Source organism: Mobula birostris, chromosome 8 (assembly GCF_030028105.1).
Source record: "Mobula birostris isolate sMobBir1 chromosome 8, sMobBir1.hap1, whole genome shotgun sequence".
NCBI classification, from domain to species: Eukaryota; Metazoa; Chordata; class Chondrichthyes; order Myliobatiformes; family Myliobatidae; genus Mobula; species Mobula birostris.
Window position 1 is genome coordinate 43,025,558 of NC_092377.1, and position 27,428 is coordinate 43,052,985.

Sequence of the window (27,428 nt, forward strand, 5' to 3'; positions counted from 1 at the left end):
GTACCAAATATGCTCGTAGTCTTTGGCTGCTGCAGCCCATTCACTTCAATGTTTGACGTGTTGTGTGTTCAGAGATGCTCTTCTGTACATGGTTGTAATGCGTGGTTGAGTTACTCTCGCCTTCCTGTCAGCTGAAACACTCTGGTCCTTCTCCTCTGACCTCTCTCATTAACAAGACGTTTTCATTCACAAAACTGCCATTCACTAATTTTCACACCATTCCCTGTACACATGCACAAAAATCCAAGGTAATCAGCAGCTTCTGAGGCTACGTCCACACTACGCCGGATAATTTTGAAAACGCCGGTTTCAAGTAAAAATGACAGGCATCCACACTAAGTGTTTTTCAAAATATCTCTGTCCACATTAGATGGATATTTGGGTGAATCTCCTCTACTGGGCATGCGCAGGACACACAGAAAACAAGCGAAGAGGAAACGGTATACTTGGTGCGCGTTTGTCCAGTTACAGAGTAGAAAAACTTAAAAGGAATTGCTCTTGGCTCTCGCGCAGCAGGACTTAAAACTAAAAAAAAACAAATACTGGAGCATATGGAGGCAACCAACAGGGACAGTATGACCTGGCTGACGACGAACATTGAAAAACTGACTAACTCTGTTGCATTAATAAAGCACCTTGTTAAATGTATAAAACATATCTGCATCAGTGTTATCTTGTATTTCCATACAATGTTACATTAAGCTGTTACACATCTATTGTCAGAGAAGTACTTGCATAAATAGGTAAACCACCTTCATACAAGCAAGGACAGAAAACAGCAAAGTGAGTATACAGGTGTCCCCTGCTTTTCGAACTTCCGCTTTACGAAACCTCACTATTACGAAAGACCTACATTAGTACCCTATTTTCGCCTTCAGAAGGTGTTTTCACTGTTACGATAAAAAATCAGCGCGCAAGAAAATCAGCGTGCGATAAAAGGCAGAGTGCGCCCCGAGCAGCTGCTCTCCCCCGGATTGGGAACTGCATTGCTTTAACACAAGCCTGTGAGAAGCCGTTTGCAAGATGAGTTCTATGGTATCGGAAAAGCCTGAAAGAGCTCGTAAGGGTGTTACACTTAGAAAAACTAGACATAATTAAGCGTTTTGATCGTGGTGAACGAAGTAAGGACAAAGTGAGTTTGGCTTGTGGAAGCTGACGAACATGATGTTGAAGAGGTTTTGGCATCCCATCACCAAGAACCGACAGATGAAGAGCTGATGCAATTGGAAGAAAAAAGGATAACAGTCGAAACCGAATGAGTAATGATAAAGTATGACTTTAATTTTGAAAGGGTACGTCGGTTTAGGAGATATTTGCAGGGTGGTTTGGGTCCTTATTAAAGAACTGTGTGATAGAAAAATGCGCAAGGCTCAGCAGTCAAGCAAGCCTTCCACATCAGCCACAGCAGACAACGAACCTCGACCTTGGACATCGAGGCGGGCAGAGATAGGAGAAGATGAGCTGCCTGCTCTAATGGAAACAGAGGACGAGATGACCCTAGTGTCCCACTACCTCAACCCCCAGGCTGCGGACAGATACCGATTCGCGGACAATACAACGGTAGCCGGGACACACACAGCACATCTTTAAGAAAAAAGCAGAAATAAACATGCTAATTAATTAGGTGCCGCCGACACATAATTGTCAGCCCAGATCAGTGACGACGCAATCGGAAATCGGCACTGATTTGGGCCAACAATTACGTGTCAGGCGGCACCTAATTAATTAGCTTGTTTATTTCAGCTTTTTTTTTGAAGATGTGCTGTGTACCTCCCGGCTATCGCTGGACCCCTGCGTGCTTTGCGGCAATGTATCTGTCGGCGACCTGGAGGGTGGGGGCCACTGCAGCACCCAACCTGCGACGACTCAGTCTAACATACCATCATCAGTGTGCTCAGCAAGCTGTCTTCCCAATTCCAGTAAGTGAAACTACACTTGTACATACATTATTTCTACTTTATATCGGCTGTGTATTTTTACGTGCTATTTGGTATGATTTGGCAGCTTCATAGCTTAAAGGTTACTGGAGAGAGTGTTCTTGCCAACAGCGCTTGCGTGAGATTTTCTGCCGACGGCACTTGTGCGAGATTTTTGCTACAGAGAACAGTTCAGTAATGATTGTGGAAAAGTATTTCTACTTTATATAGGCTGTGTGTTTATCATATCATTCCACTTTTACTATATGTTACTGTTATTTTAGGTTTTATGTGTTATTTGGCATGATTTAGTAGGTTATTTTTGGGTCTGCGAACGCTCACAAAATTCTCCCAGATAAATAAATGGTAATTGCTTCTTCGCTTTACGACATTTCGGCTTACGAACCGTTTCATAGGAACGCTCTACCTTCGGATGGCGGGGGAAACCTGTACTTATTTATTCAGTAAGCTATGGGTCAAAGTACTTGGTGAGTACATTTCTAACTCTTCAGTCTCATTGCCGTCTGTTCTGAAATTGTTAGGTTCTGCAAAGCGCAGAATCAAATATCGCTCTGATGATTGTACGCTCTAGTACCAATTGTTTGGCGACAATAAAGTAGTAATAAGAATAATAAGAAGAAAACAATAAAATATCGGGCTGTCGCCATCTGTTCCGGCATGTCATGACAGCGGTTTTAAAAAGCTGCAGTTACCCCGTACACACTGCAACGGATATTATGTGTTTTCAGATTTATTCACTCTGGAGACGGTTTCTGAAAATCTCTGTTTTTGGGGGAAGAAAACGCCGTTTTAGTGTGGACAGAGAGTCAAAACGAAAAGAAAAAACTTTGTTTTCAAAATTATCCAGTGTACTGTGGACGTAGCCTGAGATTCTCAAACTATTCCGTCTGGCACCAACTATCAGTCACTTCGATCACATTCCTTTCCCATTCTGATGTTTGATCTGAACAACAATCAAACCTTTTAACTATGTCTACATGCTTTTATGCACTGACTTGCTGCCACATGAACAGCTGATTAGATATTTGCATTAACAAGTGTACCAAAAAAAATGGCTAATTAACAGTAAAAGATAATGCAAGTTCAATTTTTGTGATTCTCACCTTAAATACATCATCCCTTGCTGCTTGCAATACATTTTGTCCGATTAACACCTCTGTAAAGACATTGGATTCTGCCACCCACCAGCGAAGTATATCTGCTCCATAGGGTGGGTCTCGGGTTAGATCCTAAAATAAAATGAACATCTTAACTAAGTACTGTTAATGCTTCTGAACTTTAGGAGCCTAGTATGTTTCAGCTGTAAAATACCATGAAAATGTAGCAGTTTGTTGCACAACACAAAAGTAAGTTTACAAAATGTATCAATAATCTGTAATTACTGTTCACAATGCTTCTATTTCATGATTTGCAACAGTTTTAAACTGTCAGAACCATACAGCACAGAAACTGGCACTATGGCCCACTATGCACATACTTACATTTCTGCCCATCTTCATTAATCCCATGTGCCTGCATTAGATCTGTATCCTGCTATGCCTTTTTCATTTAAAGGCCTCTTATCAACCACTCTCTGTGTAAAGCCTCCCCTCAGTTCCCCCTAAAGCTCTTTCCCTTCACCTTAAATTGATGTCCTCTTGTTTTTGATAGCCCACTATGGGAACTACATTCTATCTATTCCTCTTATATTTTTTACAAACATCCATCAGATCACACAGGAGTCTCCTTTGCCCCATGAAAATCAAACACAGCCTATCCAATCTTTCCTCCTAACTCATGCTAAGTATCCTTTGCACTCTCCAGTCCAACCACATGCTTCCTCTGATGTGACAAACAGAACTGGGCCCAATAGTCCTAGTGTAGTCTCTTTAGCAGCTTTGCACTTTCAAGCAGGTATACACGAATTCCAAGGTTCCACTATTCATCAACATTCCTTAGTGTTCTACCATTACCTGTTGGGACTCAATATCCATCTCTGTTACTGGATCTTGCACTTGTTGGCAGAAGGAGCCCAGTCAGTCCGAGCTTGCAGCTGAGCTCCATCCCGCACGGCTGTGGGTTCAGCCCGCTGATGACTCATGACTGCACTACCAGATCCAGCTAAAATTGCATCATCAGGTTCACTTAAGGTACTATGGTGGTTGGCCTCCTCAGCAACAATGATGAGTCGGTATTCAGAGGAGAAGTAGAAAGGCTTGTCAAATTGTAAGAACAACCCGAGTCTCAACGTGGACAAGAGAAAAGAGATGATTGTAGAATTCAGGAGAGTGCAGGTCGACCACTCTCCATTGAACATTAATGGCTCTGGTGTGGACAGTGAAGAACACAAAGTCCCTTGGTGTGCACATACGAACACTTCAATGTGGACCCACAACACCTCCTGATCAGTCAAAAAGACACAGCAGCATCTATATTTTCTGAGCAGAGAGAGGTGTGCAAGGCTCTACACCCCTATTCTAACAACTTTCTACAGGAGCACCGAGTGTCCTTTCTGGCTGCAACACTGTGTGGTATGGAAGATGCAAGGCACTGGATCACAAGACCCAACAGAAGATTGTAAAAATAGCTGAGATCATCACCAGTGTCTCCCCCTCCTCCTACTTATGACATTTACCGGAGGTGTTGTATACGAAGGGCCTGAAGCATCGTTGAGGATTCCTACCAGACCCACCACCATCAGGAAGGAGGTAGAGGAACATCAGGACTAGGACTGCCAGACTGGACAACAGCTCCTTCCCTCAGCCTGTGAGACTAATGAATACCCTACCGAGGTATTGTCACTAGGATAGCAAGCTGTTTACTGTAACTTTGTCTAATTGTGTGTATGTTTAAGTACACACACACACACACACACACACACACACACACACACAGTCAGATGACAATAAGCTTGAACCATATTTTACTTCTCGAACTGCATTACTTTGTATTTGTTGGGATGAAGTTCCAACTGCCAGTGGTCCAACCTACTTTCCAACTGATCAATAAAGTTCAAGCTAGAAATGTTAGAAACATAGAAAAACTGACAGCACAATACAGGCCCTTCGGCCCAAGATGCTGTGCCGAACATGTACTTACTTTAGAAATTATCTAGGGTTACCCATAGCCCTCTATTTTTCTAAGTTCCATGTACCTATTCAGGAGCCTCTTAAAAGACCCTATCGTATCTGCTTCCACCACCGTTGCCAGCAGCCCATTCCACGCACTCACCACTCTCTGCATAAAAAACTTGCCCCTGACATCTCCTCTGTACCTACTTCCAAGCACCTTAAAACTGTGCCCTCTCGTGCTAGCCATTTCAGCCCTGGGAAAAAGCCTCTGACTATCCACATGATCAATGCCTCTCATCATCTTATACACCTCTATCAGGTCACCTCTCATCCTCCAAGGAGAAAAGGCCGAGTACACTCAATCTATTCTCATAGGGCATGCTCCCCAATCCAGGCAATATCCTTGTAAATTTCTTCTGCACCCTTTCTATAGTTTCCACATCCTTCCTGTAGTGAGGTGACCAGAAATGAACATAGTACTCCAAGTGGGGTCTGACCAGGGTCCTACAAAGCTGTAAAATTACCTCTTGGCTCTTAAACTCAATCCCACGGTTGATGAAGGACAATGCACCGTGTGCCTTCTTAACCATACAGTTAAACTGAGCAGCAGCCTTGAGTGTCCTTAGAACTCAGACCCCAAGACCCCTCTGATCTTCCACACTGCCAAGAGTCTTACCATTAATACCATATTCTGCCATCATATTTGACCCACCAAAGCTCACACTTACCTGGGTTGAACTCCATCTGTGACTTCTCAGCCCAGATTTGCATCCTAGCGATGTCCCGCTGTAACCTCTGACAGCCCTGCACACTATCCACAACACCCCCAACCTTTGTGTCATCAGCAAATTTACTAAAACCCATCCCTCCACTTCCTCATCCAGGCCATTTATAAAAATCACAAAAAGGGATTCCAGAACAGATCCCTGAGGCACACCACTGGTCACCGTCCTCCTTGCAGAATATGACCCATCTACAACCACTCTTTGCCTTCTGTGGGCAAGCCAATTCTGGATCCACAAAGCATGGTCCCCTTTGCCTCCTTATTTTCTCAATAAGCCTTGCATGGGGTACCTTATCAAATGCCTTGCTGAAATCCATATACACTACATCTTCTGCTCTACCTTCATCAATGTGTTTAGTCACATCCTCAAAAAACTTAATAAGGCTTGTAAGGCACGACCTGCCTTTGACAAAGCCATGCTGACTATTCCTAACCCATATTATGCCTCTCCAAATGTTCGTAACTCCTGCCTCTCAGGATCTTCTCCATCAACTTACCAACCACTGAAGGAAGATTCACTGGTCTATAATTTCCTGGGCTACCTCTACTCCCTTCCTTGAATAAGGGAACAACATCTGCAACACTCCAATTGTCAGGGGATCAGCAATCTCCTCCCTCGCCTCTCACAGTAGCCTGGGGTATATCTCATCTGGTCCCAATGACATATCCAACTTGATGCTTTCCAAAAGCTCCAGCACATCCTCTTTAATATCTATATGCCCAAGCGTTTCAGTCCTCCTTAGTCATCCCTACAATCGCCAAGGTCCTTTACCATAGTGAATACTGAAGCAAAGTATTCATTAAGTACCTTCGCTATCTCCTCTGGTTCCATACACGCTTTTCCACTGTTACACTTGACTGGTCCTATTCTCTCACATCTTATTCTTTTGCTCTTCACATACTTGTAGGATGCCTTGGGGTTTTCCTTAATCCTTCTCATGGCGCCTTCTGGCTCTCCTAATTTCAATCTTAAGCGCCTTTCTGCTAGCCCTATAATCTTCTAGATCTCTATCATTACCTAGTTTTTTGAACCTTTCGTAAGCTTTTGTTTTCTTCTTGACTAGATTTTCAACTGCCCTTGTACATGAAGGTTCCTGTACTCTATCAGCCTTTCCGTCTCATTGGAACGTACCTATGCAAAACGTCACGCAAATATCCCCTGAACGTTTGTCACATTTCTCCATACATTTCCCTGAGAACATCTGTTCCCAATTTATACTTCCAAGTTCCTGCCTGATAGCTTCACATTTTGCCCTACTCCAATTAAACGCTTTCCTAACTTGTCCGTTCCTATCCCTCTCCAATGCTATGTGGTAAAGGAGATAGAATTATGATCACTATCTCCAAAATGCTCTCCCACTGTGAGATCTGACACCTGACCAGGTTCATTTTCCAATACCAGATCAAGTACAGCCTCTCCTCTTGTAGGCTTATCTACATATTGTGTCAGTAAACCTTCTTGAACACACCTAACAAACTCCATCCTATCAAAACCCCTTGCTCTAAAGAAGATGCCAATCAATATTTGGGAAATTAAAATCTCCCACCACCACGATCCTGTTATTATTACCTTTCCAGAATCTGTCTCCCTATTTGCTCCTCAATGTCCCTGTTACTATTGGGTGGTCTATAAAAAAAAACACCCCGTAGATTTATTGACCCCTTCCTGTTCCAAACTTCCATCCACAGAGACTCAGAAGACAATCCTGCCATGACTTCCTCCTTTTCTGCAGCCGTGACACTATCTCTGATCGGCAGTGCCACGCCCCCACCTCTTTTGCTCCCTCTCTGTCCTTTCTGAAACCTCTAAATCCTGGTACTCTGAGTAACCATTTCTGCCCCTGAACCATCAAAGTCTCTGTAATGGCCACAACATCATAGCTCCAAGTACTGATCCATGCTCTAAGACTATCTGCTTTGTTCATAATACTCTTTGCATTAAAATAGACACATCTCAAACCATCGGTCTGAACGCATCCCTTCTCTATCACCAGGCTATCCTCCCTCTCACGATGCCTACAAGTTTTCTCTATTTGTGAGCCAACCATTCCTTCCTCCATCTCTTCACGTCGGTGCCCATTCACCAGCAATTTCAGTTTAAACTCTCCCCAAAAGCCTTAGCAAACCTCCCTGCCAGGATATTGGTCCCCTTTGGATTCAAGTGCAACCCGTCCTTTTTGTACAGGTCATACCTGCCCCATCCCTGCCCCCTGTTCCAATCCCTCAGCCACGCATTTATCCTCCACCTCACTCTATTTCTACACTCACTATCGCGTGGTACAGGCAGTAATCCCAAGGTCCTGCTTCTCAGCTTCTTTCCTAACTCCCTGTAGTCTGTTTTCAGGACCTCCTCCTTTTCCTACCTATGTCGTTGGTACCAATATGTACTACGACCTCTGGCTGTTCACCTTGCCACTTCAGGATATCGTGGACGCAATCAGAAACATCCTGGACCCTGGTACCTGGGAGGCAAACTACCGTCTTTCTTTCTTGCGTCCACAGAATCGCCTGTCTGACCCCGTAACTATAGAGTCCTGTATCACCGCTGCCATCCTCTTCCTTTCCCTACCCTTCTAAGACACAGGGCCAGACTCTGTGCCAGAGGCACGGCCACTGTTGCTTCCCCCAGGTAGGCTGTTCCCCCCAACAGTACCCAAGCAGGAGTAATTGTTAAAGGGGATAGCCACAGGGGTATTCTCTGGTATCTGACTCTTGCCTTTCCCTCTCCTGACTGTTACCCATTTATGTGTCTCCTGAGGCCCCGGTGTGACTACTTGCCTATAGCTCTTCTCCATCACCTCCTCACTTTCCCTGTTCAGACAAAGGTCATCGAGCTGCATCGCCAGTTCCCTAAGGAGCTGCAGCTCGACACACCTGGTGTAGATGTGGCTATCCGGGAGACTGGGAGTCTCCTGGACATCCCACATCTGACACCCAGTACAGAACAACAGCCTCACAGACATACTTTCTATTCCTCACAAGTAGCTTACCTTGCCTTGACCCGTTACCGCCGAAGCCCCATTGAATCAAAGCCCTCCTACTCCGTCTCCCTCTATTCTGTCACCCGTTCCTCGAAGACTGCTCTAAAAAGCTGTCTTCTTTTAAATCCTTCCCTCCAGTATAACTCGCTGACACCCACATGCTTGTGCATTCGTGCCTTGATCAAACCGCTGAGGAAAAAACTGGAGGATCAGAGGTAGAGAGGGTCAGCAACCTTAAATTGCTCAATGTTATCATTTCAGAGGATCTGTCCTGGGCCCAGCATACAAGTGCAATTATGAAGAAAGCATGGCAGTACTTCTACTTCCATAGAAGTTAGCAAAGATTCGGCATGACTTCTAAAACTTTGACTAACTTCTATAGAGGTATGGTTGAGAGTATCACAGCCTGATATGGAAATACCCTTGAATGGAAAAACCTACAAAAAGTCGTGGATATGGCCCAGTCCATGATGGGTAAAGCCCTCCCCAGCACTGAGCACATCAGTACGTAGTACTGTTACAGGAAAGAAGCATCCATCGTTAGAGACTCCCTCCATCCAGCTCTCTTCTCGCTGCTGCCATCAGGAAGGTGGTACAGGAGCCTCAGGACTCTGACCACCAGGTACCAGAACAATTATTACCCCTCAGCCATCAGGATCTTGAGCCAGTGGAGATAACTTCACTCGCCCCATCACTGTACTGCTCCTAATCTATAGACTCACTTTCAAGGACTCTTCATCTCATGTTTGCAACATTTATTGTTTATTGATTTATTATTATTTCTTTTGCATTTGCATTTTGTTGTCTTTTGCACATTGGTTGTTTGTCTATCCTTTTGGGTGCAGTCTTTGATTGATTCTATTAAAGTTCTTGGATTTACTGAGTATGCCCGCAAGAAAACAAATCACTGGGTTGTCTATGTTGACGCATATGTACTTTGATAAGTCACAATGTAGTGATGTAAAATTTCGGTTTGGTAAATTTGGAGTATTGTGTGCAGTTTTGGCTGCTGCATTACATGAAGGATATGGAGGCTCTGGAGAGGATGTAGAAGAGGTTCACCAGGATGTCGCCTGGGTTAGAATTAGTTATAATGAAGAGTTTTAACAAAATTGTTTTTTTCTTCTCTCTGGAGCATCAGAGGTTGAGGTACAAATTGACAGAAGTGCACAAGATTTGAGTCTTTTACCCAGAGTGGACATATGAAATACTAGAGGGCACAGCCAATGGTTAAGAGGGAGAAGTTTAAAGGAGATCTACAGGGCAACCAGTTTTTGGTTACACAGAAGTACTTGAACACACAGGAAATGGAGGGATATAGATTATGTGTGAGCAGGTGGGATTATTTTAAACTGACACCATTGTAGACAAATTCATGTTCCTCTGTTGTATTACCAACACACACAAAATGCTGGAGGAACTCAGCAGGCCAGGCAGCATCCATGGGAAAAAAGTAGAGTTGACGTTTCGGGCCAAGACCCTTTAGCAGGACTGGAGAGAAAAAGATGAGGAGTAGATTTACAATGTGGGGGAGGGGGGGACAGAGAAACACAAGGTGATAGGTGAAACCGGGAGGGGGAGGGATGAAGTAAAGAGCTGGGAAGTTGATTGGTGAAAGAAATACAAGGTTGGAGAAGGGGGAATCTGATAGGACAGATCAGAAGACCATGGAAGAAAGAAAAGGGGGGAGGCAATGGGCAGGCAAGGAGATAAGTGAGAGAGGGAAAAGGGGATGGGGAATAGTGAAGCGGGGGGGGGGGGGGACCATAACCGGTTCGAGAAATCGATGTTCATTGCATCAGATTGGAGGCTGCCCAGATGGAATATGAGGTTTTGTTCCTCCAGCCTGAGTGTGGCCTCATTGCGACAGTAGAGAAGGCGATGGATTGACATATCAGAATGGGAATGGGAAGTGGAATTAAAATGGGTGGCCACTGAGAGATCCTGCTTCTTCTGGCGGATGGAGTATAGCTAGAGTAAAGGGAGATCAGTGGGGAGGGAACGAATGGCAAAGGAGTCGCATAGGGAGCGATCCCTGCAGAAAGCAGAAAGTGGGGGGGCGGGGGTAGGGAATGATGTGTTTGGAGGTAGGATCCCGTTGGAGATGGGGCAAGTTCCAGAGAATTATGTGCTGGACGTGGAGGCTGTTGGGGTTGTAGGTTAGGACAAGAGGAACCTTATCCCTGATAGGGTGGCGGGAGGACAGGGCAAGAGCAGATGTGCATTAAATGGAAGAGATGTGGTTGAGAGAAGCATTGAAGGTGGAGGATGGGAAGCCCCTTTCTTTGAAAAAGGAGGATATCTCCTTCATTCTGGAATGAATAGTCTCATCCTGAGAGCAGATGCAGCAGAGATAGAGGAATTGAGAGAAGGGGATGGCGTTTTTATAAGTAACTGAGTGGGAAGAGGTATAGTCCAGGTAGCTGTGAGAGTCCGTGGGTTTATAATAGACATCAACAGATAAGCAGTCTCCAGAGATAGAGATACTGAGATTGAGGAAGGGGAGGGAGGTGTCGCAAATTTACCAGGTAAATGTGAGGGCAGGGTGGAAGTTGGAGGCAAAGTTGATGAAGTTGACGAGCTCCGCATGGGTGCAGGAAGCAGCACCAATGCAGACATCACCATCCCCCACAGCATCATGGGTGCAGGAAGCAGCACCAATGCAGACATCACCATCCCCCACAGCATCATGGGTGCAGGAAGCAGTGCCAATGCAGACATCACCACCCCCCCACAGCATCGTGGGTGCAGGAAGCAGCACCAATGCAGATATCACCGCCCCCACAGCATCATGGGTGCAGGAAGCAGCACCAATGCAGACATCACCACCTCCCCACAGCATCATGGATGGAGGAAGCAGCTCCAATGCAAACATCAGCATCCCCCACAGCATCGTGGGTGCAGGAAGCAGCACCAATGCAGATATCACCACCCCCAAGGCATCGTGGGTGCAGGAAGCAGCGCCAATGCAGATATCACCACCCCCACAGCATCGTGGGTGCAGGAAGCAGCTCCAATGCAGACATCACCATCCCCCACAGCATCATGGGTGCAGGAAGCAGCACCAATGCAGACATCACCACCCCCCCACAGCATCATGGGTGGAGGAAGCAGCGCCAATGCAGACATCAGCATCCCCCACAGCATCATGGGTGCAGGAAGCAGCACCAATGCAGACATCACCACCCCCCCACAGCATCATGGGTGGAGGAAGCAGCTCCAATGCAAACATCAGCATCCCCCACAGCATCGTGGGTGCAGGAAGCAGCACCAATGCAGATATCACCACCCCCACAGCATCATGGGTGCAGGAAGCAGCTCCAATGCAGACATCACCATCTTCACAGCATCATGGGTGGTGGAAGCAGCTCCAATGCAGACATCAGCATCCCCCACAGCATCATGGGTGCAGGAAGCAGCGCCAATGCAGACATCACCATCCTCACAGCATCATGGACATTACTAGTTCTGGTGTCCTCCCATCCACTGCCATGAACCTCATAGCTCCCGCACCCTGCAACTTTGGTTTCTATCTCCTACACAAGATCCACAAACCAGTTTGTCCAGGTAGACCCATTGTTTCAGCTTGTTCCTGTGCCACTGAACTCATATCTGCATACCTTGACTCTGTTTTATCACCTCCCCCTCCACCGCCAGTTCAGTCCCTTCCTAACTATATCAGTGACACCTCACATCCTCTGGAGCTTTTCAATGATTTCAAGTTCCCTGGCCCCCATCTTCTTATTTTCACTACTGATGTCCAGTCTCTTTACACATCTATCCCCCACCATGAAGGTCTCAAAGCTCTCCGTTTCTTTCTGGACACCAGACCCAACCAGTTCCCCTCCACCACCACCCTCCTCCATCTAACAGAACATGCCCTCACTCTTAATAATTTCTCCTTTGGCTCCTCCCACTTCCTTCGAACAAAAGGTGTAGCCATGGGTACTCACATGGGTCCCGGCAATGCCTGCCTTTTTGTTGACTACATGAAACAATCCAACACTGGTGTCCGTCCCCCACTTTTCCTATGCTACCTCAATGACTGCATTGGTGTTGCTTCCTGCACCCATACCGAGCTCGTTGACTTCATCAACTTTACCTCCAACTTCCATCCTGCCTTCACATTTACCTAGTCCATTTCTGACACCTCCCTCCCGTCTCGATCCCTCCCCTCTCCCACCTTTTAAATCTACTCATCTTTATTTCTCCAATCTTGCCGAAGGGTCTCGGCCTGAAATGTCAACTGCACTTTTTTGCATAGATGCTGCCTGGCCTGCTGAGTTCCTCCTGCATTTTGTGTGTTGCTCGGATTTCCAGCATCTGCAGATTTTCTCCTGTGTTGTACTGTCCTGTTCTATGTCCTACACTACCTTAACACTGAAGAAAGACCCTATCAATGCATCATCATCACTAGCTCAAGTAAGCAGGATGGTTATAACATTCAAGTATAAAATCCACTACAGTCATGCTAAAAACATTTAAATATATTTCATCCCATTAGTTTTATGAATGAATTGCACATGCTATCAATAAGTCTTTAAAAAGAGTTGTATTTCTAAAAGTGACAAAAGATTACCTTACCTGGCCTCCATTAATAACAACATCAGGATCCACCACATTTCCCAACGATTTAGACATCTTCTCACCAGTTTCATTGAGGGTAAATCCATGGATAATTAGTTTTCTAACAGCAAAAAAATTATAAACTTTTCCTTAATATTTCTTCCATAATTTGTAACCAAGAACTTAGAAATTACTTAAATCTGTAGGCAACCAAAGAATTTAACCTGGATGGTGGAATAACGAGTAAGTAGCCTAGAACAAGCTTGTTAGCCTTCATTGTCTGAAAGGCAAGTAGTGTAGGAACAGGATATTCCACCAGAAAATGGAAGGAATTGCATTCTGGTAGATCTAGTAAAAATACCAGTGATTCATTTTGAAGTTCTGTCACAGCTTATCAAACTTAATGGCTTGATTTATTCTAAAATAGTACTACAGATTCAAATACTCAGCAATGGAAAGTACTAACAAAGCTCGGTTAATGGAATAGGAGAACATTATTTTCAAAAAGGCACAAGCATTTACTCTACTGGGGCACCTTTAGGTAAGCAATAGGCAACCATCATCATCTGCCGTGGGGTCTATGGAACATCAAAGGAACTGCCTTATTTCTAAACTAAAAGCAGAAAATTATTGAAAATACTCAGCAGGTCAAGCAGCAGCTATGGAAAGAAAGAGTTAACCATTAACTCTCCAGTAACAACATCCTGAAACATTAACTGTATCTGAGATGCTATCTGACCTGCAGGGTATTTTGTTAGTTCACATTCCCAGCATCTGCAGTGTTTTGCTCATCTTATTTCTATGACTTATGGTGTGACCTTACTTAGGTTTGGCATAACATATAAAATTACCAAAGTAATCTGAAAATTCAAGGTCTGCTGTGTCAGAGAACAGGTAAAATACGAAACATTTCAACTTAAAGCATAACTTAATGCCCTGGTTAAGATTTCTACTGCTATGCTGTGAGGTGTTTTTATTTTAGCTGTTTTCTGCAAAAGCAGTGTCTCCTGCTAGTAAGAGTGTTTTAGCTTCAGCTAAAGACTAAGGAGCCATGTCGTCCAAATTAGGAATGTTGTGTTAGCCAATCGAGGTTGGCTTGGTAATGTGTTGTAATTTTCTGCCCAGTGGGATACCATGGAACATTCGAGAGGGCTGGGCAGGAGCTGCGGAGCAGGGCACAAGGGAAGATGCCGAACGAACGCCATTTGAAGGACAGACCCCGTTTTAAGAGGTGCTTTGTGCAGATGAGTGGTTCAAAGGAGGAAGTGCCATGTTTGAGATGGTCTTCCAGGGAAGTTCCAATGGTAGCTGGTGTCTTTCATGCAGAACGTGGATTCAGTGTGTGAGTAGAGTGACACACCCGTCTACTCCAGAAATGAGCTCCAACCTTCATGTGCACATTGGACTGGTTTAACTGTAATGGTCCCTTTTATTTTTTGTTTCGTTTATTGAACTATTAGAAAATATACATTTTCTTTGTAATATTATATTGGTGTATGATCTGTTAATTTTCTGCCGAATGATAACTTTGCATAGGACAATATTTACACAGCATTCGCTACAATCAATGCTCCTTAATCCGAACATCCTAACTTTCCTGTTTGGTTAAACCGAAATCATACCCACCCCAAATGTGTGTCACTTATGGAAGGTGCCCTTCTTTCCGCTGAGTCATGTGGCTGTTAGTTGAGTTAGCTCATGAGCCCAGTAAGGGGGTTACCTTGTGGGGTGCTTGTCTGGAGTTTGGATGCTTATTAAGGATTGCCTAAGCAGTTTATTTGTGTGTTAAGCCAGGGTTTCAACTAGGGTTTGTGGAAAATGAGGTGCGTTGTAATTAAGGTACGTAATTATGGATGTCGTGGGGAATAAGGTCAGGTGCAATATGAAGAAGGTAGTCACACATAATGCTTGTGTTGTGAGCGGGGTGGGTATCTGAATTCCCAATGAACTGCTACTAAGAGCGCTGAGTTCTGTAGAAGTGTTGAGGAAAGTAACACTGATTAAATGGTGTTTTGTGCAATTAGCTGGTACAGATGCCATGTTAGTTCAGACTACCAGTGATGCGAATGAAGTCTTGCTGCCCAATAGGATAGGGGCACCTGGAGAGGCAGGACCATGGCCAGTTCATATCTCTGGAGAAGGGAGGAATGTAGCTGAGGGTGAAGACTTTAAAGCCAAGTTCTTCTTGTTTTTGTGAAGTGAGGAAAAAGAGTTGTCTGATGTGAGAAGTCTAGTAAGTCTAGCTGTTTGATTTAAGTTCTGAGCTGGTTTCGGCTATTACATCACTGGCTGATAAATGCCCAAGTGTACCTGCGGAGAGCCAAAGTTACTGTAGACTGAGAATGTTCTCTGTAGTTAAGCCCACACCCAATGGGGAAGAAGAATATGTGGCTTGAGCTGAGCAGACATCTCAGTCACTGGAATAAATGGTAGTGTTCAGATAATATGAAAAGACAGAGACCAGTAGAGAGTTTAAAGAGTCCACTGGCTGATATAGTGAGGTTTCTAAAGGCAGAAAATCCATTAACCACGTCAGCTAATTACTTACAAGCTCTGAAAGATGCTTTTGGCACTACTGAAAGTTCAGCCAATCTTATGATGAAGTTTAGGCACACATTCCAGGAGCAAGGAGAGAAGCTGTCTGCCTCCAGGCTGGAGAAACTGCTGCACAGCTTGTGCCACAAAGGGGGGCATTCCACTGTCTGAGAGAAATTGCTCGAGGGTGGAGCAAGTTGTGAAGGGCACGCTATCACATGACATGATTGCTCTACGTATTCGAATGACCCACGAGATGAGCCCTCCTCCATTCTTACCAAGTTACTCACAGAAATTAGAGAGGAAAACATGGCTTAGAAGCGGATTTCCAAAATGCCGAGTAGTGGTAGCCTCTGCTGTTAAAGTGACCCCTGATGCCACACAGATAGATCTTTTGAGGAAAGAGGTGAAAAGCCTTCGAGCTAAGCTGACTCAGTGGGCGTCGGCAGAGTTAGCTAATGAGCCAAGTTTATACATGAGCTCGGTAAGGGGGTTACGATCAATTTTCTGTTACTAGCCATTGAAAGCTGTGAAATACTTACCTATATGGAGCCTGCTTTTGCACTACCGCACTGGTAAGCAGAGACGACTGAAACCAACCACCCAGCTGATCCTTTCCCTCAAGGTACACATCAGCAACATTATCCATATCTAGAAAGAAAAGGAGATGTCAAGAAGATACACATAAACCTTGCTTTTACATATATATGAAAAATGCAGACATTTTAGAAATATAACGTTACAAAATAGCAAGGCCTTTCTCTACGATTTTAACCACAATGCACCTTTTTTAGGTTTTACTTTTCAGTGCTTTTTTTCTTCTCTTCCAAAGCATTTCATAGAAGCATAATCAGATTAAAATCAACAGGGTCAAAGCATTTGCCCAGGATGTTTGGTCATAACATGAGTTTGAAGTACAGTACTGGTATAAAGCAAGGCTCTGAGCAAACAGCTATGAAGAGAAAGTAAGAATGCACACGAGAGTGATGCTGGTGCCCCTGCTGCCAGAAATCTGGCTTCAGTTCTGTTTGAGCTGAAGAAAGCTGCAATTGATAGTGAAAGAAAACTTACCGTAATTTAAACACAAGGTTTAAATCTAAAGCACTGGGGCCCTGTGACACAGAAGGAACAGAAGAAAAGGAGCAAGGTTTTGAAGGAGCTGAGCTGAAGCTGAAGATAGTTATGAATAACAGGTCTGGACCTAGGAGGAAAGTACTAAATTGTGGCAGGGCAAATTACAGCATTATTAGGTAGGAGCCTGGGGGAGTAAATTGTGAGCAGTTGCTATTCAATACTTGACATGAGGAGAGTCCACATTTGACAAGCAGTAGTCATTTAAAAGCAAACTGGCCAGAGTTCAGGGTACACGCACAAAAGTTGCTGCGTTCACCAGCAACTTTTGTGTGTGTTGCTTGAATTTCCAGCATCTGCAGAATTCCTGTTGTTCAGAGTTCAGGGTAGGCATGCTCCAGAAAGTAGGAAGGAAGAATGAAGATGGTAAGGCAAGGGAACCTTGGATGACAGGAGAGATTGTAAATTTAGTCCAAAAGAAAAAGAAAACATAAGTAAAGCAAGGAATTGAAGAAGAAGAAGAAAGCCCTTAACTCCGAGTGGAGTCATCAGGACGCCCTCATAACGGCTTTTTTTTTTTAAGCAGGCTTTCTTGTTTTTACGAGGCCAAGTTGCTAGCTCAACACTCAACCCAGCACGGATGGAAAGCATGCAAGGGATCCAGCTGGATTCGAACTCGGGAGCCTTCGCTCCAAAGTCCGGCGCTGATGCCACTGTGCCACCAGTCGGCCACTTATAGAAACATAGAAAACCTACAGCACAATACAGGCCCTTCGGCCCACAAAGTTGTGCTGAACATGTCTCTACCTTAGAAATTACTAGGGTTACCCATAGCCCTCTATTTTTGTAAGCTCCATGTACCTATCCAAAAGTCTCTTAAAAGACCCTATCGCATCCCCCTCCACCACCGTTGCCGGCAGCCCATTCCACGCACTCACCACTCTCTGCGTAAAAGAACTTACCCCTGACATCTCCTCTGTACCTACTCCCCAGCACCTTAAACCTGTGCCCTCTTGTGGCAGCCATTTCAGCCCTGGGAAAAAGCCTCTGACTATCCACACGATCAAAGCCTCTCATCATCTTATACACCTCTGTCAGAAACAGTATGTGTCTTCAGGCTCCTGTACCTCCTCCTTGAAGGGTTCAGTGAGAAGAGGGCATGTTCTGGGTGACAGGAACCCTTAATAACAGATGCCACATTTTGAGGCATTGCCTTTTGAAGATGTCCTTGATGCTGGGGAGGGCTAATTCCCATGATGGAGCTGGCTGAGTTTCCAACTTTCTGAAGCTTCTTCTGCATTGGCTCCTCCATACCAAATGGTGATGCAATCAGTTAGAATGCTCTTCACAGTACATCTATAGAAATTGGAGAGAGTATTTGGTGACATACCAAGTCTCCTCAAATGCATGCCTTCTTTGTTGGGCCCAGGATAGATCTTCAGAAATGTTGACACCCAGGAACTTCAAACTGCTCACGCTTTCCACCGCTGGTCCCTCAATAAGGATTGGTGTATGCTCCCTCGACTTCCCCTTGACGAAGTCCACAAGCAATTCCTTGGTCTTAATGATATTGAGTGCAAGATTGTTGTTTCAACACCACTCAACCAAGTGATCTGTCTCCCTCTGGTCAGTTTATGCCTCATTATCATCTGAAATTCTATGAACAATAGTTGTGTCATCAGCAAGTTCATAAATAGTGTTTGAGCTGTGGCTCGCCACACGGTCATGGGTGTAGAGTACAGCAATCGGTCAAGCACATATCCTTAAGCTGTACCACTGCTGATTGTCAGCGAAGAGGACATGTTATTTCTGATCTGCACTGACTGTGGTCTCCAAATGAGGAAGTCAAGGATCCAGTTGCAGAGGGAGGTTCAGAGGCCCAAGTGTTGGAGCTTATTGATTATTGAGGGTATGATTGTGTTGAATGCTGAATTGTAATCAATAAACAACAACTTAACATATGTGTTGCTATTATCCACGTGATCCAAGGCTAAGTAGAGAGTCAGTGAGATAGCATCAACTATAGACTTATTGTGTCAATTGTGTGCAATGGGTCCATGTTCTTGCTTAGGCAGGAGTTAATTCTGACCATGATCAGCTTCTCAAAGCACTTCAACACCATAGATGTGAGTGCACCTGGGCGATAGTTGTTGAGGCAGCTCACCCTGCTCTTCTCGGACACTGGTATGATTGTCGCCCTTTTGAAGTGGGTGGGAACCTACAATGTAGCAGTGAGAGATTGAAGATGTCCTTGAACACTCCAGCCAGTTGGTTGGCACAGGGTTTTAATGCCCTACCAGGTAGACCACCTGGTCCTGATGCCTTGTGAGAGTTCACCCTCACGAAAGCAATTTTGACATAGGCCTCTGAGACAGATTACAGGGTTACCAGATGCTGCAGGATTCACACAGGTGTAATTTTATTCCCCCTTTCAAAGTGTGCATAAAATGCATTTAGCTCAACTGAAAGTAAAGCATCACAGTCATTAATGATGTTAGTATTTGTTTTGTACGAAGTAATGGCTTGCAAACACTACCAGAACCGATGTGCATCCTTTTCCATCTCTCACTTCAATCAAAATTGCTTTTTCAATCTTAAAGTAGCCTTCCGCAGGTCCTACTTAGACTTCTTGTAAAGTTCTGGACCACCAGTCTTGAATGCCACAGATCCAGCCCTCAGCAGACTACACATCTCTCGGTTCATCTGTGGCCTTTGGTAGGGGTACGTAGAATGTATTTTTGAAGACACACACTAATCCACACTGGTCTTGATCAGGGTCAGGTCAAGGTAGAGGCTGAATGGTAATCTTTGAAAAGGTTAATTTAACAAATGATGAAGAAATAACTTTGGCTGAGGTGGAAAATGAATTACTGATGAAAGTACAGGCTTTGTGATAGAAAGGTTACAAAGTCAAACCTATTTTAAAAAATTATTCATTCAAGGGATGTGGGCCATCCCTAAATGCCCTTGAGATGTCTTTTCTGCACCCGCATTCCTTGAAGTGTTGGTATAATCTCTATAAATTCGTAGCCTAAGGTAGAAAGAGATGAGTTATACAGCTCTCGTTACATGCACACGCAGTTCAACTCTTTGAGTGATTATGCAGAAAGTTTGAAGTTAATAACTCATCTCCTTCTACCTTAAGCCACAAACTTATCAATCACCCCGATGAAGTTATTAACCTCAAACTTTCTGCATAATCACTCAAAGAGTTGAACTGCATGTGCATGTAACGAGAGCTGTATAACTCATCTCCTTCTACCCTAAACCACGGTCTTATCAATCATCCATGTTGTGGGCACTTTCTGGAGGTCCAAAATCCATATGCTCCACGACCGCTGGACTAAGTGTGTAAATGTAGGAGGGGCCTATGTTAAAAAATAGATGTGCTAGGTTTTCTAAAATAGACTCCTGCTATCTTAGGCCACAAACGTATCAATCACCCCTTTCAGAGGTACAGCCTGACTCGTGGCAGTATTGACCAAAATGAAGAGCAAATCTCCAATTCCTAGACCTCAATCAATGGCATTGAATATCTAGATGGCAAACAGCAAATATGTGGAATATATTCTCCCTCATTTTGTTTAAGAAAACATACCTGGTATCTATTCATTTCCCGTTTGTGAATTGCCACTTAAAACATGAATAAGAATCAAAATCAGGTTAATTATCCCCAGCATGTGACATGAAATTTGTTAATTTAGCAGCAGTAGTTCAATGTAATACATAATCTAGCAGACAGAAAAAAAGTAATAATAAATAAACAAGTAAATCAATTATATATATTGAATAGATTTTAAAAAACATGCAAAAACAATACTGCATATTTTTTAAAATGTGAGGTAGTGTCCAAAGATTCGACGTCCATTTAGAAATGGGATGGCGGAGGGAAAGAAGCTGTTTCTGAATCACTGAGTGTGTGCCTTCAGGCTTCTGTACCTCCTTCCTGATGGAAACAGTGAGAAAAGGGCATGCCCTGGGTGCTGGAGGTCCTAAATACGGACACTACCTTTCTGAGACACCGCTCCCTAAAGATGTGCTGGGGTACTTTGTAGGCTAGTACCCAAGATGGAGCTCACTAGATTTACAACCTTCTGCAGCTTCTTTCAGTCCTGTGCAGTAGCCCCTCCATACCAGACAATGTTGCAGCCCGTCAAAATGCTCTCCATGGTGCAACTATAGAAGTTTTTGAGTGACATGCCAAATCTCTGCAAACTACTAATAAAGTATAGCCACTGTCTTGCCTTCTTTATAACTATATTGATATGTTGGGACCAGGTTAGATCCTCAGAGAACTTGACACCCAGGAACTTGAAGCTGCTCACTCTCTCCACTTCTGATCCCTCTATGTATGTGTTCCTTCGTCTTACCCTTCCGGAAGTCCACTATCAGCTCTTTCGTCTTACTGACGTTGAGTACCAGGTTGTTGCTGCGGCACCACTCCACTAGTTGGCTTATCTTACTCCTGTACGCCCTCTCGTCACCACCTGAGATTCTACCAACAATGGTTGTATCGTCAGCAAATTTATAAGTGGTATTTGAGTTATGCCTAGCCACACAGTCATGTGTATATAGAGAGTAGAGCTGTGGGCTAAGCACACACCGCTGAGGCGCACCAGTGTTGATCGTCAGCAAGGAGGATATGTTATCACCAATCTGCACAAATTGTGGTCTTCTGGTTAGGAAGTCAAGGATCCAATTGCAGAGGGAGGTACAGAGGCCCAGGTTCTGCAACTTCTGAATCAGGATTGTGGGAATGATGGTATTAAATGCTGAGCTATAATCAATTAACAGCATCCTGACGTAGATGTTTGTGTTGTCCAGGTGTTCTAAAGCCATGTAGACAGCCATTGACCTACTGTGGCGATAGGCAAATTGCAATGGGTCCAGGTCCTTGCTGAGGCACGAGTTCAGTCTAGTCATGACCAACCTCTCAAAGCATTTCATCACCGTCGATGCGAGTGCACTATATTATAAACTCTAAGATAACACAATAGTGAAATAATTGCATAACATCCTACAAGAGGGAATGAAGGAAGCTTCAAAAGAGAAACAAAGATGCAACAAGTTGACAAATTGTTTGGTGGTTAAAGGAGCTGAATCAGCAGGTGGCAGTATAGACAACATGCTTTTCATTTTAAATGCCTGCTGTAGGTACACACAAACCTTGTATTTTATGGCATGATCATGAATTAACACAAAAGTGTCTCACAAATTGAAGTGAGTACTACTCTGAATAGAAAATTCTTTAATCATTTATGTGGATTTCATGTCAGAACTCAACTGAAAGATGCTAGCCACAAACCATCCAGAGGGCAGTGACTGACCAGTATAAGACAAATGGTTATGATATTGATAGTGAAGTGCTCAAAAACTAAACATAAATGAAAATATGTAGATCAAGCTTCTAAAAAAAGTCAATTAGTACTTCACAAATACTAAACAGTGGCAATTTATCCGGTAAAAAGCCAGTTCAAGTTTATTATCATCTGAATATACAACCAAATGAAACAATGTTCTTCTGGACCTTGATGCACCCACAATACAAATATCACACACAGCACATAAAACAAAATATTACCACAAATAAATTAAAAATACAATTTAAATGCATGTGAAGTATGCAACACAGTAAACAGTAGAATAAATAGCTCATCGTCCAAGGAACGAGACCTCAGTTGTGGTAAGACTAATTCATTAGTCTCACAGCCTGGGGAAAGAAGCTGTTAACCAGTCTGGCAGTCCTAGGGCTGGTGCTCCTGTACCTCCTTTCTTGATGGTAGTGGGTCAAAGAGATCGTGGGAGGGGTGGTAGGAATCCTCAGCAATGCTCCAGACCTTTCATATACAACACTCACAGCAAATGTCACAAAAGGGAGCAAGGAGACTACGGAGATCTTCGTAGGGTTTTGCCTTGAAGCTTCCCTTGATGCAGCCGGACAGGACACACTTAATGGTGCTCCTGTAGAATGCTGTTAGAATGAGGACAGGGAGCCTTGCACATCTCAGTCTCCTCAGAAAGTGCAGACACTGCTGTGCCTTCTTGACTAATGAGGTGGTGTAGTGGGCCCAGGTTAGCTCGTCCATTATGTGCACACCAAAGAACTTTGTGCACTTCATTTTCGCCCCGGCAGAGACTGTAATGTGCAATGGAGAGTGGTCGACCTGTGCCTTCCTGAAGTTCACAATTATCTCTTCTGTCTTGTCCACATTGAGACTCAGGTTGTTGTTCTCACACCATTTGACAAGCCTCTCTGATGTTGACTTATCTTTGTTGCCAATAAAGCTAACCCTATTCTATCATCAGTGAAATTAATGGTGCAGTTTGAGCCGGATCTAGCAGTGCAGTTGTAAATCAGCACCGTGAACAGCAGCCGGCAGAACACACAGCCCTGGGGGACACCAGTGCTCAGCGTGATGGACCTGGGAATGTTGCTGCCAACTCGGACTGTCTGGGATCTTGAGTACCAACAAAAACAAGTTTATCTACCAGCCTCCACAGGATGATCATGTTAAAACTTTGAAGTTGAAGCCCTAGCATAGGAAGCTTAATTTTCTGGGTGGGACAAGACAGAGTGGAGGGCCAAAGTAATGGCATCACCAGTGGCCCAGTTTGAGCGATAGGAGGGGAAAAGAGTGAGATTGGACTGGAAGAAAAAAGGGACACGGGGGAAAACAGCCAGTTTAGACCCAGCTCGAGAGTGAGAGAGCGTGAGAAAAGGAGCAAAAGAAAGGAAAAGGATAAATCGTGTGAATAAGGAAAAGAATTCAAAGGCAAGAGTAATAAAGTCACCAATCTGTTTTAGAACGAACATAATCAAAGATGTCACAAAGGGCTATGCAAATGAAATGAAAGATGTTTCAAAAGCAAAACGAAAAGGCAAAATGCCTACTGGAAACTGCTGGGACAAGGTAGGTGAGGATATGCGCACACTAAGTGCAATGCATTGAAAATGCTGAGTGATAGTGCAGTACTAAGATAAGGAGATTGGTGAATAAAGTTTCATGCAGAATAGAATGCTTGTAGGAGAAATTGTGAATTATTAAAAAATGTATTTACTAAGGTTACATGCAGTCTATGAATTTTAACAAGAAAACAAGTAATTTTGATACAACGTAGTCAGCATCTCTTGAGAAAGGATTTCCTCAATGATCTTTGAAATCAAGGTTAAACAAATCAATCTAAACAAAGAAGTAAAATCTGTCAAATTTAATATTGAAAAGGAAAAACTTTAGAAGAACAACGTTTACAAGTAGCAATATGGATAGTCCCCAAAAATCATACATTTTTCCTTTCATGTTTTTTGAGACCACAGTCTCACAAATCATGCAGAGACATGACCTGGCAACTATGAGAGGGAGTTGCTGATAAAAATTAAGGTTTGATGGAATAATGCTTTTCTACAATGAGATAACAAGAATTACTTCCAAAGTCCTAAAAGTTTAGGGGGCCATATAAATAATGTCATCTTCCTGAAAATGAACAATTGTATGATAAGGATATATTTACTGTAAGCAAACTAACAGTAAAACTAATAAAATATTACAGCTTTAACCTTTGGAATTATACAGGTAATCGGTGATTATTCCTCCTATAAAGTCAGCCAATTTCAATCTAAAATGATTAAGAAACAGTATTTTGAAATATTAAAACTTGATTTTCAAGAATTCTGAACATTGCATAAATTATTTTTATAACCTTCCAGGCGCCCTGATCAAATCTCAGTGTTTGGATACCACATCAAGGAAAGATAAATGCAGCTCAAGGGAGTCTTATCAGAATGATACCTGGACTAAATTACAATAAGAGATTGCACAAATTGGGGTTATGTTTCCTGGAAATTGGCAGCTTAACAATTTTATTTGTAAAAGGCTAACAGATTTTAGAATTCTCTTCAGGCAGTTGATGGCCAGGTCAACTATTAATTTCAAATTTTAGACTGACAGATTTTTGTCACAGGTCACAGATCAATCTCTATGTTGCTGCATCATAGCATTGGTTTGGAGAGCTAAATAACAAACCAATATCAAAAACAGGCAAACTTAGTGAAATTAAAATAAAATAAAGGAAAGATCATTTCCTAAATGTTCTTGTTCTCTCTCCATATACCTTCTCTGACTAGAATCGATCTACCTTTATAAATATAATCAATAAATAAGTCTGCTGACAAGTGGTAGACAATTCCATAGGATAAGCTCCCTTCAGGTGAAGAACTGTCTCCTCATCTCAGTCCACAGTCTCAGTCTCTTCAGTCCACCAAGACTAGAACACACTGATAAGGATGGTGTTAGAGGCTGATGCAATAAGGATATTTAAGAGACTCATAGCTAGGATGCAAGAAAAAAAGTGTTATAGGCTGTGTGGGAGGGATGGGATGGGATAGAATGATTGTGGAGCTGCGTTATATAGATCAGTACTGTTAACACTATGATCCCTGGTTCTAGGCACCTCAGCCAGGGGTAACATCCTCCTTGCATTCAACCTGTCCATCATTCTTGGAACTTTGTTCATTTAATTGAAATCTGCTCACAATTTGTTAAATACGGAAGAACACAGACCTGGACAATCCACTCGCTCCTCACAAGTCCTTCCATCCCAGGAATTACTCTGGTGATGCACTGATGCACTAACTCTATGTACAAGTATTTTCTTTAAGTAAGGAGACCAAAATTGCATACCACACTTCAGGAGTGATCTCACCAAGACCATGTAAAAGTGTATTAAGGCATCATAACCTTGCATTCAAAACCTCTTTCAATAAAGGTTTACATGTTATCTGCTTTCTTAACTGTAGGTTGTACCAACAAGTTAGCAGGACATCAATATTTCTCAATCTTTTGCCATTTAAATAATATGTATTTTCTGTTTTTCCTGCTATTTCCTACATATATGCACATTATACAACCTGCTTAGGATATGCCTGATCACTCAACTTATATAAATCGCCTTGAAGTATCTTGGCATCCTCCTCACATCCCTACTCAATATTGTGTCATGTCTATATTTAGTGATTCATTTGGTTCTCTCATCCATATCATTTATATATATTGTGAGTAGCTGAGGTACATGCACTAATCTCTGCAGTACCCAGTAGTCACTGCCTGTCTTCCTGAAAAGGTCTCATTTATTCCCACTGTTTTCTTTTTCAATCTATTACCCCCAGATGCTTCAAGTCTACACATTAATTTTTAAAATGGGGCTTATCAAAGGTCTTTTGAAAATCCAAACACTCCAAATCTCCTTTTTCTATTCTACCAGTCACATTCTCAGAAAGCTCTAGCTGGTTTGATTTGTCAAGCACAATTTGCCTTTTATAAATCTGTACTTTGTCTAATCACCTCAATATTTCCTAAGTGCCTTATTCTGTCAATCTTCTTAACAATAAAGCATTTCCCAACAACTAATGTCAGGCTAACAGGTTTATAGCTCCTTGTGTTTTCTTCCTTTACTAATCAGTGGGGTTTTACTTGCCACCCCTTCAATCTACAGGAACAGTCTCATAAACCATAGAAAATTTGGAAGATGACAACCAATATATTGACCATCTCCTTTTCAGCACTCTAGAATGCAGATCATCAGGTCCTGAGGATATATTTCTCTTAATCCCATTAATCTTTCTGCTATTGTTTATTTACTGGAGACACAGAGTAATACACCATGGAAACAGGCCTTTCAGGCTAACTCAACCATGCCAAACAAAGTGTCCGCCTAAGACAATTTGATTTGCTAACATTTTGCCTGTGTCCCTCTGAACAACTTCTACCCATGTACTTACCCAAATGTCTTTTAAGTTCCATTGCTGTACTGTCTGAACTTCTTTCTCTGGCAGCTCATTCATGTAAGCAACACCTTCTGCTTGAAGAAGTTGCTCCTCCGGGACAACCCCCTTTGCCTGGGGGAAAAGACTATGCATTCACTGTATCTTTGACTATCATGATTTTCTACACCACCTTTCATTATCCTATACTCCAAGTAATGAAGTCCCAGCCTGCTCAACCCCTCTCTCTAACTCAGGCCTCTATATTTCTTCATTTCATTACTCTTGCTTCCCTAACTTGACTGGGAAGTTATCTGTGTCCATGAAAGCAGAACCAAGTATTTGTTTAATTGCTCTAACAACTTTTTGTTTATCATTATGAATTCTCCAGTTTCAGATGGTGAAAGATTACATTTGTCATTTATCCTTCTCCTGTTATACATTTATTGAAAACTCTTTATCATCTGGTTTGATCTTCCTTTCAAGTTTACTCTTGTACTACTTATACTTTCTTTATCTATCTTGGTACATTATTACTCTAGGTTGCCATCAGTTCTTAAATCTTGCTTCACTATATGACTTTTCTTTGGAATCAATACTACCCTTTTGTCAGCCACGTTGAGTCTTTTTGTGCCAGAAAGGACGGCAAACTGTTGCAGCTCCTTATATGTTAGCCACTGCTTAACCACATCATACCTTTCAATGATTCGCCCCAATCTTAACTGTAATTCTGTAAGAATAGATAAT

General features: G+C 43.1%; 1 protein-coding gene across 2 annotated transcripts in view; it reads right to left on the reverse strand.

Moving 5' to 3' along the window:
- iars2 (isoleucyl-tRNA synthetase 2, mitochondrial) overlaps nt 1-27,428 on the reverse strand; it is a 105,991-nt gene that overhangs the window by 12,510 nt on the left and 66,053 nt on the right. For both annotated transcript variants that reach the window (XR_011886813.1, XM_072265078.1), the window contains exons 15-17: nt 16,396-16,504; nt 13,337-13,439; nt 3,041-3,166 (exon numbers count right to left, since the gene is read on the reverse strand). Coding sequence is in view for 1 of the 2 variants with exons in the window: in XM_072265078.1 (XP_072121179.1) it covers nt 3,041-3,166; nt 13,337-13,439; nt 16,396-16,504 (338 nt within the window). In the remaining variant the exon portion in view is untranslated. The remainder of the gene's footprint in view (nt 1-3,040; nt 3,167-13,336; nt 13,440-16,395; nt 16,505-27,428) is intronic.